Source organism: Heliangelus exortis, chromosome 2 (assembly GCF_036169615.1).
Source record: "Heliangelus exortis chromosome 2, bHelExo1.hap1, whole genome shotgun sequence".
Lineage (NCBI taxonomy): Eukaryota > Metazoa > Chordata > Aves > Apodiformes > Trochilidae > Heliangelus > Heliangelus exortis.
The window spans coordinates 25,077,124-25,090,521 of NC_092423.1; the positions used below are offsets into that span (position 1 = coordinate 25,077,124).

Consider the following 13,398-nt stretch of genomic DNA (forward strand, 5'->3'; position numbering starts at 1 on the left):
AAATGACCTTGTAGGTATAAGAAAACAAAATTAAAAATGAGATCAGGAACTGCTTCCTTTCTGTTTTTTTCTTCTTAGAACTCACTGAAAAAGCTAGGGACAAGTTCCCTTTAAGGAAATCTTGTGTTTTGTTTTTAAAAAACCAAAATTATTGGACTTGAGGACATTTCTGTATTAGAAACATGCTTAACACAATGTACTTACTTGAATTATGTGATTTTGGCACTGCTTGTTGCTTTTTTTGGAGGATGGGGAAAGAAGTGTAAAACAGGAATAACAGATTGTAGCTTTTAATTTCTGGGAGGCAGCATGGTCTAGATTAAACAAGAGGTTAGTGTCCTTTGAGGAGGTTGCCCACGTTGTTATTTGTTTAATTCAGAATTTTAAAATTAAAGCCTGACAAAACATGATGCAGTCATTCCTAGGTCAGGTATCTGTCTCAGATAGTTTGTTAAATGCATTAGCAATACAATATAGCCCAGATTACTCAGTCCTCCTTTTCGGATGCCTTGTGAAGTCAAAATTAGCATTTTACACAACTTCAGCATTCTTAGCTATGCACCTTGCATTCTCTACTGTGACATAAGCTAAAATACATTCTAATAATGGTTTAGAAGTGAGGACTGCAGAATTAGGTCTGGTTAGGCTCGTAATGGACTTTGGCTTACTTAAAGTAACTGAAAAGAAAAATTTGTTGAGGATTTTTATTTGATTTTTATTTGTCTGTCTGAAAAGGTGCCAGTGATTCACAACCTGCTTTTTCTTCGTCTTCTCACAGGGCTTTTACGTAGATTCCTAAATGACTGTTTAATAAATTTTTGTTGAATTTAGGATAGGTTAATATAGGATAGCGTTTTTACATGGGTCCTGGAATTGCTAGTCTAATTATATAGTTGCTAATTGTACAATTTATGAAAGTTAAATTCAGTATTTGAATTCTGTAAGTAAAGGCACGAGTGTGAACATAAGAATGTGACTTTCAAGCTTCTGTTTCAGCTTGAGTGTATGATTGGTTTACCAGTGAGGTTGTAAATCCTGATTTCCCAACTGATGTATGAAAAATATGTTCAGTGGAAACGAGGCCTGCCGTGTAAGGAATGGAGAATTACATTCCACCCACTGTGCCACTCTTTCCAATTTAGATTTGAAAAATAATCTCTGTCTAAATATTGGCATCATGCTTTCCCCACTGTGACCATTAAACAAACATCCTGTGTTTTTAGGTGTATCCAGATTCTGATCAGTACATGAAAATTAAACCAACAGCAATTTATTTTCAAATGGAAAAAATGTATTTTAAAAGTCCTACAAAAAAAAAAAAAAAAGAAATATCCTCAAGTGGATGTTTGGCAGCAAAGCTGTTTAAAGTTATTAATTTTTCTGTCAAATTTACTATTAATTTGAAAGTCAAACTCGTAGAGGCTAGAAAATAAAAAGGGACATTGTATTTCTTCCGTGTGTTCAGGTAGGGTTTTAGAGGTGGAAAGAGCACATCTGTGGACACTTGTGTGTACTTTGATTAATTTATCATGAGCAAAATGAGTGTTAGCAAGCACATGCTTTTTTGTTTTGGGTTTTGTTTTGGGTTTTGGGTTTTTTTGGTTTTTTTTTTTTTAATTTATTTTTTTATTATTATGAGACCCTTCAGTGCTGTGGAAGAGTCGAAGTGGCATGATATCAGTTTTATTGCAAAATGGTAAAATGGTGAGGATTTTTGCTGGTTCATATTTTAAACACAGCTGTTTCATGTATGTGTATGATTAATTTATTTTCTTCAGTTCTGGCTGTTTAGTGCAACAGCATCCTTTGACAGGGCAGCCAAGGTGACCCTCACGGGCAATACTCTGCTGATGTGAGGCTAGCTGCAGCTGTTTTGTGACCCTGGGGACAAAAGTTAAGTCTTCTTTCACATCCATCAGCCACAGATTATTTACACCAGCTCCTTAAGGCTGAAAGTGAGAGATTAAACATCTTCCATGTGATTTTTTTCTGAGGAACAGGCTCAGCCTCTCTGAAGAGCTACCAGGAGAGGGGAAAGATGCACCCATCTAGGGTGGTCAGAGTCCCCTCCTGCCCAGTCAGGGCACCTGCAGCCTTGGTTCATGGCCACTGCCATGTGCCCAGCACTCTGTGTACCTCTGGGTGTGCAAGACTGAAGATTTGAATCTACTCTGAAAACCACTGAAACTGGTTTTGGGACCTGGCCCATCCATCCTCCACTGTATCCCAGAGCCAGCATATTTTCCCAAGCAAATTGTCTTAATTCAGAGGGTGGGAAGCTGGGCTAAGCTGTGTGTGAGTGAGAGCACAGTGGTACAAGAGCCTGAGCAGAAATTTGCTGTTCCAAGGAGCTGCTACATGTTCCTGCTGAGCTCTGCAGATTATTTCCTCTATTGCAACAGCAAACCTCCAGCTTGAAATATTTGCCCACCACAAAATCAATGAACCTTATAGTTTCATTACTTTCATCAAGAAGTTTCTAAAAAAGCCCTCCACCATCTGGCCCCCAGGCCCCACTTGGCTGCAAATATCTAGTGTGAAAATAAATATTATGACTTATATTCTTGAAAATAGCAATTTGGACAGTGGTTAAATTCCAAGGATACATTAAAGGTGAAAGAGGAACCTTAACAGCAGACAGGAGAGGACTGTGCCCAATGTGCATGCTCTCCTCACCATCCTTGGGGAATGGGTTTCCTCTCACAAGACTTTGCCTTGCTTTTGTTGTTCTTTGTATTATTTTTTCTTGTTTGCTTTTTTGGCATAAGGCTACTTGTAAGTTGTTCTTTAATGTGTTGAGTTTTTTTTTAACATAAGGACTTGTGTTGGTGAATACTATGGGGTTTAGAGTGTGGGTATTGCAAGAGACTTGTTTTGCTGGTGTTCCTTGGATTTATGATCCAGCTGCTTATTGAATTTTTTACTTGAATGAAGACTTGGCCAAGTATAATCCACAAAGCAATGTAAAAAGTTCTGTACACGTAGCTGACTGCCCTGTGATACCACTGTAGTATTCTGGGTTAATTCTGAGGGCTTAATATGTGTCAGCTACAGCAGGAGAAATCCACAAACCTAGCAGTGCTTTATTGAAAGTCACTGTATATCTGAGGTCACATTGTAAAAGTCACCAAACCACAAGTGACATCAATGACTGACCTTCATTTGCTTTGCCAAGAGTATCTGAGGACACTCTTTGTTTAAGAATCACATAATCTTTGTCTGGACTTCTGAGCTACAGTGTGGGGTTTTTTTAGCTTCTATATAGATTTGAGAGGATGCTTTGCAGACTCAGATGCATTGTATCAGCTTTAGAGGTCCTGCAGCTCTTTCCTTTTTAGATTTTAACAGTGTTTGTAGAACAGGTCAAAAATGGGTAGATGTTTCAGGGCAAATTTATAAACTGAGCACCTTTTTTTTTGTTTTTTTAAATTCAAAATAGTTGGATTTTAAGTTGAATGTTTATTTTAATAGGGATGTTCAAGCTAAACAGGTAACTTATTTAGCATGTCCACTGTAAAAGGTACCCTTGGCTCCAAAGTTCAAGAAAGTATTTCAGGAGTAATTTTGGAAGTAAAGCATACATAACAAATTAATTATCTAAAAGGAAATTTAAATGGCTAACTGTTGAGTGTAAAAATTGATTCATTGTAATGTTTATCTGTAAATCTGTTAGGCTTACTACATATTCATTAAAACTCAAGCAAAATTAGCTTTTTTTCTTAAAATAAGATTTCTTTGTGTGTATTTTCAAATTCTGAAACTACTTATGTTTATCCCTCTTCACATCATCATCTTCAAAATGAGAAGAATTCACATAATTGTGTTCTCATACGTGCCTACATGTATGCATATCTAATTATGAAAAGATACAGGAATTGTTCTGGATGGAAAGTGGAATAGCTATCAGTAGCAACTAAAAATAATAATGTACATTCTTCCATGTACAAATGTGTCCTAGATGGTGCCACATGTGCTCAGGCAGCAAGAACAACTAGCCCGACTATAGGGCATACAGAAAAACTAAAGCGAAAACTTGCAGATCTTGGGTAAGCATTTTCTTATTTAAAATACTTTTTTTTTTTTTCATGAAAGGATTGAAAGGAAAATTTCAAAGGTGTTTCCTGATGTTTTCTAATATTCTTGCAGGGCTCCATTGAGAAGGAGTGCCAGCAAGGGCAAGAAGCGGAAAGAGAAAGAAGCTGTTAGGGTGACCTGTGGCAGTAGGTATGGGTAAATTATTGAGGATGCAAGAAATGATATGAAAGAAACACTAGAAAAACCTAATCATCCTAGGAGATGACATTAACAGGCTTATTCATTTTGTATTAACAAGTGTTTAGCTTTGAGATAACCTTCTGAACTTACAAACCTAGATTTCTTATACTAATGGAAGACTAACATATAATATAAAAGTAGTTGGAAGCTTGAAATATGGCATCACTGCTACTGTTGCATCCACTAGTGGGATTTGGAGAAATAGGTTGTCAGAGCTGGCCTACAACATGTACACACATTAAGTTCATAATGCCCATGAATCAGAAATTTTGACAGAGTTCTGTGTATTTTTTTTTTTAAAAAAACCCCGGACTGAGGATGTGCACATCATGATTCCCACATCAGGAATCCTTTAAAAAGTGTTTGCTCATGAAGATGAACATTATAAGCTGCAAACAGATAGCAGAAATGCTGACAGTATTTCTCACATCACCAGCTCTCAGGGATGGTAGTTGTGGGATCTGATCAGACCACAGCACTTGCATCTGGACTCTGATTAGATAAACCAATATTCAGAATGGCAGGAAGCAATCTTCTCTGCAAAACCAGTGTAAAGTTTTACTGATTTACTCACTCAGGCACGTCACACTCAAGTGCAGTGTTCTGTCTCAGCATACATTTATGCATTTGTACCCTGCAAATATCTGGCAGTATGTTCAGTGGTCTTAGGCAGCAGTCATTGCCTCCACCCTGGTGTCAGAAAACCTGTTCCAGTTGGTTGTATCAGTGCGTCTGCTTGCAGCAGGACCTGGAGTTAAGAGACACCCACTGCTGGATTTCCTTAGTGACAGGGAGGGATTTGTTCAGGCAAATTCTCTGCACCTCTGTGTAGCTGTAAGGCAGATAGTGCCCTTAGCAGGGTAGTTAACATCATGTAGCATTTAATTACAAAGCCACAGGGTTAGGGAGATGAAAGTAGACTTGTTTTAAGAGGTTTCTGTGTTCCTTCTACCACAGTGTTTTACAGACACTTGTGAGATCCCCTGGGTGTTTTTCTTAGAGAAAGCGAATCTCAGTATAAAGAGATCAGTTGCTTATTAAACCATTTGATAAATCAGTTTGTATTTTTTTTTTAATATTTCTGAGTCTGGGTACAGTTACTAAGAGCGAAGTTTAATAATGTTTTTAAAGTCAAAATTCAGAGTGATTTGTAATTCTGACTATTCCTCTGTAAACTGGAATAGTATTACTCAATATAACTTTTTAAATAGCCATTGTCATTTCTTTTGTTACTAACTCCAAAGAATATCCTCAAAAGAAATGTGAAGATGTTTTCTCTACAGTCCAAAGCTGCATAAGCTCTTGGAAAGAAGGAAGATGATGATCAAAAGACAGCATTCTGTTATAATTATGTCCATTACAGCAACTGATTGATGTAGAATTACTTACACTGTCAGATGGATGTTGTATGAATTATTTTGCCATTGCCAAAAAAACAGCAGTCAGGATGCATACATAAAGTCCTGAATTATTTTCTGAGACTGCCACTAATGTTACATGCATTAAAAATTCCCCACTTAAGTAGGAAGGATATATTCCCCTGCCTGGAGCTAAGTGATTCAAACACAATTTGGTTTTTCCTTTGACTTTCAAGCAAGACAAGGGGGTGAGGGAGAAGTACAGGACTGGGTCAAATGGATCTATATTTAGCTACATTTCTTCATGTAGCTAAAGGGAAGGAGGATTCTTCTGCTGCCTCCCTGGGTGAAGGCTCTTTGACAACTTCAGTTTAATCCATATAGAGAAGAAGCCTCACAATAAACACAGCCCTAGTGACTGTGTTAATAATGATTTAGAAGCTGCCTGGAATGTAGAAGTTGAGGGGAGATTTACTTCAGTATACTGGTGTCTGCTAAGAGCAGAAGAAATTTAATGATCTGAAACAGTAATATATATGTTGGTATAAATAATGTGAGGATATGACATATTCATAGGTTCTTTGAGGCAGACACTTTCCATGGTTATTTTTGATACACATTCTGTACTGTTGACATATTCAGCGAGTATTTTAGGCATTTTATTTTATAGCTGTTGCCTTTGCCTTGATCGCATTATCCACTGCAATCTTGCCTAACTACAAAGAGCTGGGCTGATAATATCACATAGGTGTTAGTAACATTTACTAACTTTTAAGTCAAGATAATAATACTGTGTCAGTAGGCATATCTCTGTAGATGGAGACAGATGCACATGATTCATTCTGCCTGTGCTCAGAATCCAAGCCAAACCTCCTTTGGGAACCCAAGTCCACTTGGGTCAGTGCTGAGTGTTATCTATTTAATCATGCTGAGATACCACTGCAGCTCAGAAATGCACCAACACAACACGTGGCTTCTGGACTGGAACTGGTTCACATCCAGACAGCAGGAGTACAGGCATTTACAGCTGGTATCTATCTCTGCTGGGTGTATGTTATCTAAGAGAGCTTGAGTTAGAAGAAAAAACTAAAGAACCAATTTTTTTCTTCTTTTTCTGAAATAGAAATGTCAGGCATGCCCCTACCAGCTGCATGACACTTGGTTCTGTAGTCACAGTTGCAGGAAATGCCAGTCTTGTTACAATAAACTGGTTCTGTAGCATGTTGTTTTTTCTTACTTTATGATCTAACACCTCTTCCCGCTCCCTTCTCTTAAACAGGACCGCCAGGGAGATGCTGCAGAAATCAGCAAACACTGAATCTTTAGCAGAGAGATCCTCCTCTCTCCCACACTGTGTACCATTCACATGGTATGGAGAGAGTGGCAAGGGATCCAATTCTTCTAGCAACCTGCCATCACCTACCAGCTCAACTGAACCTTCCTCTGAAAATTTAAGTCCAGCTAAAAAAGGGTCAAAGGTAGAAAATAAAAACTACCTTATTCCCACTGTGTTGAGTGGCATAATTGGCTTCATGTTTCTGGAAAAAGAACAGGCCAATATGTGACTACTACAATAAACAGTGCATGGTGTTCATTGTATGGTAAAAATTCATCCAAACAGAACATCTCTGTCATTGTACCATTCCATGTTCTTTTACCTTTTTGCTCTGTCTTAATGTATATTAATTCAGTAAACTAACTGTGGTGTGCTGTACCATAACCAAAGCAAGTGGTGCCAGTGGAAATTAGCATTTGGATCCACTGAACAAATGCTAGATTTGTGTATTCAATTATAGATATTTTCTGCATTCTTCAGGACTGATTGTGGGAATACCTACCCATGTTCAAACGAGGTGTCTGCAAGTGAAGAAATGCTGTATGCTGTCCGTCATCTGCCTTTTTTCCCCCCAATAATGAGATCTGTTTGTCATGCATGCTGAATGTTGGATTTAATTCTCTGTATGAAGGTGCTTGAACTGTAAATATGAACTATTGCAATTTAATACATCTGTGTGATTCCTTTCTATGTGCATGAGTGTTTCAGCATGGTAACTTGTTAAATAACCCTTAGTTATAGTAATATACTTACTTTTTTCATGTTTATTTTCAGTTCTGGAAAATACTCCTCTGCCTGTCTTCTTACAGCTTGTAGCAGCTGACTTTTTATATTGATCTGGTAAAAAGAAATAGATATGGTTCTCCACTTTATTTACAGGAATATGAATCGAAAATCTAATTCTTCTGTCTTCTGCAGATGTGCATGTACATAACAGCAGTTTCCAAAATTTCTTTTTCTTTGGTGCCAAAAGCTGGTGATACCTTACTTCTGCTGTGCACCAAGATGTGCTTTTTACTACCTGGTAGGGACTGGTCCAAATCAGATTGATAGAGAAGACCACAGATGAAAACTCTGCAGATTAAAGAGAAATGAAACGGTTACCTGGTTTCTTTTGAAAACTAAAGATGAGGGTTAGAGAAGTAAATCTTATTTGTACCCTTAAAGAAACACTGAATACAAATATTTTTCAACTGGGGAAAAGTACCTTTTTTTTCACTTAGAATTAGGTTGAGGTTGGAGGGGGCTTTTGTTCTGTCATAACTATTGTCAGGCCTTGGCTATCTTGTCTTTTTCCTGTAAAAAATTTAATTTTGAAGACTTAAATTCCATGACAAGACTGAAGCTTGCACAAAGTAGAGGTGAAAGAAAAATCAGAATACTGAAAAAATAAAATCATGTTCTTCACACAACAGGAGGTAGAGCTGTTGAACTCCTGGCCTAAACACTCTAGGGGCTAAAAGTCTGCATATTAATGAAGCTGCTCGGATTTCTTCTGCTCTATAAAGAGTTGGGGAAAGTAGAACAGGAATTCTAAACATAGGTGTGAAGACTGATCGCAAAACCATTTTGATGTTCCCTGTAAAATTTGTAAGCTCTTAAATTAGCAGTTTCTGTCCTGTTATTCAGGCTTTTAAAGCACAGCATGATACCAAGAGGACCAATGCTTGGTATTTTTGAAGACTTCTTGTTTTCAGGAAGTATAGGTCAAGTATAAAGTGTAAAAGTATAAAAGGATAATTTTTTTAGTGTAATTTCTAGTTTTGATATTTAGATTATTTTTTAATGCCTAAATTAAATTAAATTTGACATTGATGTAGTTTTTTGAGTATAGATTAGAGGTATCCATCAACTCTGTATTCAAGTTAAATGGAATATAATGGTGTCCTTAATTTTTTATGGATTTTGGTTTTTTATGGTTCTCACTATAATGTGAAATACTTGTTATTTTTTGTTGCCTTCTGATGGTAATATTGCTGTATTCCTGAGAAATATGTGCACACTTTTGCTATTTTCCCCTGTAAGGTGTGGTCTGTCATTACACTGTTAAGAAAAAACAGGTTTGTTTTATGGTTATTAGTTCAGTAAATAACATTCAATATCCAAAGATCTCTTACTTTCAATTTATTTTTTTTCTAAAGGTATAGGCAAAGAGGGAGGATCCTTTCACTTTTCTAGGACATTATTTGGGACTCAGAAATGGATTCGCAGGATATTCTTCTTGCTTTTTCAATAGCAGTTTTCACTTTGCTTTGCTAATTAAATCCTCTGTCCTATTCTTTGTGCTATTGCCTGTGCTATGCTTGTCCTGAATTTTTTGAGGAAGTGAAATGCTCCTGATTAACCCTCAGAAACAGTAATTTGGCTCCAGGATGAGAGAGACTTACGAGGGACTCTGGAAATAGCTTTAAGGCCCCTTTGCTATTCATTGAGGCATTAAGCTGACTTTTGAAGTACACAGTGGTAAAAATGCTGTGTGTTCTGCAAGTTTTAACAATACTAAAAATTAAGCTTCCTCGTGTATCTTGCAGCTGGTTTGGTAAATGATTGAAATCACTCCTGAACTATGCCCACCTGGAAGGCAGAAAGCAAGTTCCCCTTTGAGGTGCCCACAGGAGATGGTTTGTTCATCCTGACTCCTCTTTTTCTCCACAGAATTTCACATTCAACGATGATTTCAGTCCCAGCAGCACCAGTTCAGCAGATCTGAGTGGTTTAGGAGCAGAACCCAAACCCCCAGGCTTCTCACACTCTTTAGCACTGTCGTCAGATGAGGTATGCTGATCAAATTGTTTAAGGTGGGAAATAGTTGTTTTCTTTCTCCCATGGCATTTTGCTTGATAAGTACTCAAATAGTAAGGGGATATTTTTAGCCAGTAGAATGGGAGAAGAAAACTAATTTTGGTTGCTAGATTGTAATTTTTCCTGTTCATACATTAATGACTTGAAATAAAGGTTCTGTGGTATTATTGCAGGAAAGTAGAATACAGTTGGTTTCCTAGGAGGTGCTATATTCTTCCAGATTTCAATACAGTTTTCCTACATTTTAAATAACTACACGTGGTCCCCTGGATACATACCCTTAACTAGACATAATTGTGACAATTTTGAGATAATAAACATAGAGTGTAGTTTAATAAACGTAATTGAGATGTAAAGCACATCCACCTAAACTATTTTTTACCCTGATCCATTAAAATAATAATGACTTGTACATACTGTAATTGTGTGTAACTGTACCTGAATGTGTTTATATTGATTAGAACAGATACGTGCTAATCCACTTGGTGTTCTTTGTGCTTGCCTCTGCATGGTGGATTTTAATTCAGTTACTTCAACCCAGAGGCTTTTTGAACAATAATAATGCTGGAAAAGCGTTCTTAACCCTGCAAATCAGTGGCATAATTGAGCATGATATAATAGGTTGAAAATACTTTTCTTAAGAAACTATTTCTATAGCTTAGTTGTCAGTGAAGATGCACAGTTTAACAGCAGCTGACGTGTGTCCTGTGGACTCAGGAAACCTGTGCCTTTGTTCTTTCGTCAGCACTCTGTAAAAACCTCACTTTTTTATGTGGGGCTGTGAGGAAGTTTTTTTCCTAGAGAGGAGAAACTTGAAGTATCTGGGGTTTGTTGTTGGTTGGTTGGTTTGTTTGTTTTTTGGTTTTGGGGTTTTCTTATGACAGTTAGGTCAGTTCTGCCCCTGCATGCTTTGAGAATGAGAGCTGTTCCATGCAACCTTATTTACTGAAATGCAGAACTACAAACCCAACCATTATTTAGAGGTTACTGCAGGTGTCATAGGAGAGTGCAGGCAGGTCTGTATGTCCTGTGAATTACTGAAAACAGCAAAGCCATAATTTACAACTTATTTAGTATTAGTACTATCTTGATAATATATTTTGTTCTCTTACCATTTTTCATTCCCCTTGGGTTTTATATTTTATTGTGACAATGGCCTGTTCCCAGTAGTATTGAATTAAAAGCTTGAAAACGCTTTCATTTTGCTTGTTCAGCTCTTTGCTTATCACTTCTAAAACACCAAGCCTGAACAGGTTTATAAAAATGAATGTGTTTTCTCCATCCTTTGCTGTGTGCCAGACTGCAGCCTGTGAAGCAGGCAGCGTGTTCAGCAAGAGCTGCAGTAGAAACCTCCCCAGCCACCCTGGCAGGGGATGAGGCCAGCATTGCCCTTCAGCTTTTCATAGCCTATTGCTCCTTTGCTCAGGCTTCTCTGGCAGATCTGACATGGTTATTTGAAGGAGATGAAAAAAAAAGAGAGAGTGGTTGTGGGAACCCAGCTCTAGCAGTTTGTTCTTCTCTAATTAAAGGAGCTTCTGCTCTTGCAGTTGGAGCCCTCAGGAAGGTCCCACCAGTTCTAGGGTGTTAAGACTAAGAACTCCAAGGGGGGTTAATTTACAAAATCTCAGGTTTAGCTGCCAAATCCTGTGTGTGCTGAGCTTTCAACATAACATCTATGCTTCTGGAAATATTTTTTGGTAAAGAAATCTCTTTGGTTTTGAGTACCCTTATCTGTTTGCAAATCTCAGTGCTGCCCTTGCCTGAACTTTTACATGCTGTTACATGTTCTGTATTTTGTTTCTATAATGCTTTTCTTTCCCATTTCTTTGTTGCTCCCCCACTCAGAGCCTGGATATGATTGATGATGAGGTGAGATACAAGTGTGCTGTTGTGGTGAATCGTGTGGCCATTTTGTGGCAATGTATCCTCTCATTTGCAGATTCACTTTTCTTATTTCTATTGTGTGGCAAACCCCCATGTTCAAGCAAAACCCCCTGTTCAAGCAGGACACACAGATGTCACTAGCACCTCTCTGCTCGTCTTGAATTCCCTTCTCCTTTGTGCTAAGAGTTTTCAAGGCCATGGATAATTGCAATTCTTGCAGTATGCTGGAAGGGGGAAGAGGGTTGGTGTCAGAGTAGATCCACCAGCTTCACTGAGATCCTGCTGGCAACGGGAGATGGAAAAGATAGTGCTTAATCCATCTTTTACCCAGCCCTGAGAACTGGACAGCTTCAGCCAGAAGCTGAGAGCTCCCAGCATCATCTAACACAGAGTAAAAGCTGCTCTAACAGCAGACAGCTGCTGCAGCCTGTAGCAGCTGCTTTGCTGACCACAGCTGGGACAGAGTAGCTTTTGTTTCAGGGCCCACTGGCATACCCCTGGGTGCAATAAAGTGGCAGAGCAGGGGCACAGAGATGGCCCCCCAGCAGCTGACATCCCACCTGCCCCTCCTGGTGCTGTATTTGGGCTCCCCTCCACACCAGCACAAAGTGATGAGAACAGGGCTAGGGCTGTGGGATTGTTGTGTCTTCCTTACCATTCCTCTGTGTCATCTCATAGTCTTTCATAGCTAATATTGGTCTCACTGGCTGCTTGATGTTATCACTTTGAACTTCAGAGTGGTTTTCTGAGGGGTTTTTTTACCCCTGAATTTGTCTTTTAGCTTAACCACATCAAAAAGATCTGTGAATGAGCGTGGGAAACAGCATGCAGAATTCATTGCATCCTTCAGCAACATTCTCATTTGACAGATAAAAATCTTGTAACGAAATGGGAGCACACCTGTTTTGAATTGTGCCACTTGGCTATTTCAGCCCCTGCTTGATTTAAAAGGAATACCAGTTCCTTTTTCTTCCTCTGTTTATAGATAAAAGACTTTCTGGGTACCTACCTTGTACCAATTCTTGTACATCTGGTTAGATACAGATGTCAGGTAGTGATGTGAAATTGTTTACGTTGTAGTGGAAAGATAGTACATGTACCTCTGCTCTGGTACTGGCAGTTTGTACAGAAAAAATGCTGTTACTCATCCATGTTACCCTTTTAATAGTAATGCATCATGTTTTTGCCACAGATCCTTGATGATGGACAATCTCCTAAGCACAGTCAGTGTCAGAGTCGTGGTGTTCAGGAGTGGAGCGTGCAGCAGGTTTCCCACTGGTTAATGAGCCTGAACCTTGAGCAGTATGTGTCTGAATTCAGTGCCCAAAACATTAATGGGGAGCATCTCCTTCAGCTGGATGGGAGTAAGCTCAAGGTAAATGACTGGCTGGACTTCAAGACTGTCTGCAGTATTTGTTGTGATTTTAGGTAATCTTGAAGGAAGTAAGAATTCGTCTAGAAAGCAGCAAATCTCTGTGTGTGGCTTGGTGACAGACTAGAATGATAACCACAGAATATAAAGCCACAGCAAGACTTCTAAGAAATTCCCATATGCACTTGGAATCAGAAGCTTCAGAAGTAGAGAGCATTTGCATTGTGAAAACTCTGCATGTGTATAACATACCCATATTTGCATGCATAAATCATAGAGCAGCATGTGGAAGTGGTATTTGTATGCAGGTATTTCTCATCTAGCTCTGTTTTGCAAAGTGGTGATCCAGAGCCAGTAGTAAATAGAAATAT

General features: G+C 38.5%; 1 protein-coding gene across 6 annotated transcripts in view; it reads left to right on the forward strand.

The window, feature by feature from the left end:
- The window catches only part of PPP1R9A (protein phosphatase 1 regulatory subunit 9A), a 135,770-nt gene that overhangs the window by 115,337 nt on the left and 7,035 nt on the right, over nucleotides 1-13,398 (forward strand). For 2 of the 6 annotated variants that reach the window (XM_071735256.1, XM_071735255.1), the window contains exons 14-19: nucleotides 3,959-4,046; nucleotides 4,147-4,224; nucleotides 6,913-7,111; nucleotides 9,625-9,744; nucleotides 11,617-11,640; nucleotides 12,848-13,030. In XM_071735256.1, the coding sequence (XP_071591357.1) occupies nucleotides 3,959-4,046; nucleotides 4,147-4,224; nucleotides 6,913-7,111; nucleotides 9,625-9,744; nucleotides 11,617-11,640; nucleotides 12,848-13,030 (692 nt within the window). Of the gene's footprint in view, nucleotides 1-3,958; nucleotides 4,047-4,146; nucleotides 4,225-6,912; nucleotides 7,112-7,449; nucleotides 7,519-9,624; nucleotides 9,745-11,616; nucleotides 11,641-12,847; nucleotides 13,031-13,398 lie in introns of those variants that run through there. The other 4 variants (XM_071735257.1, XM_071735258.1, XM_071735259.1 and 1 more) reach the window with 4 other exon arrangements.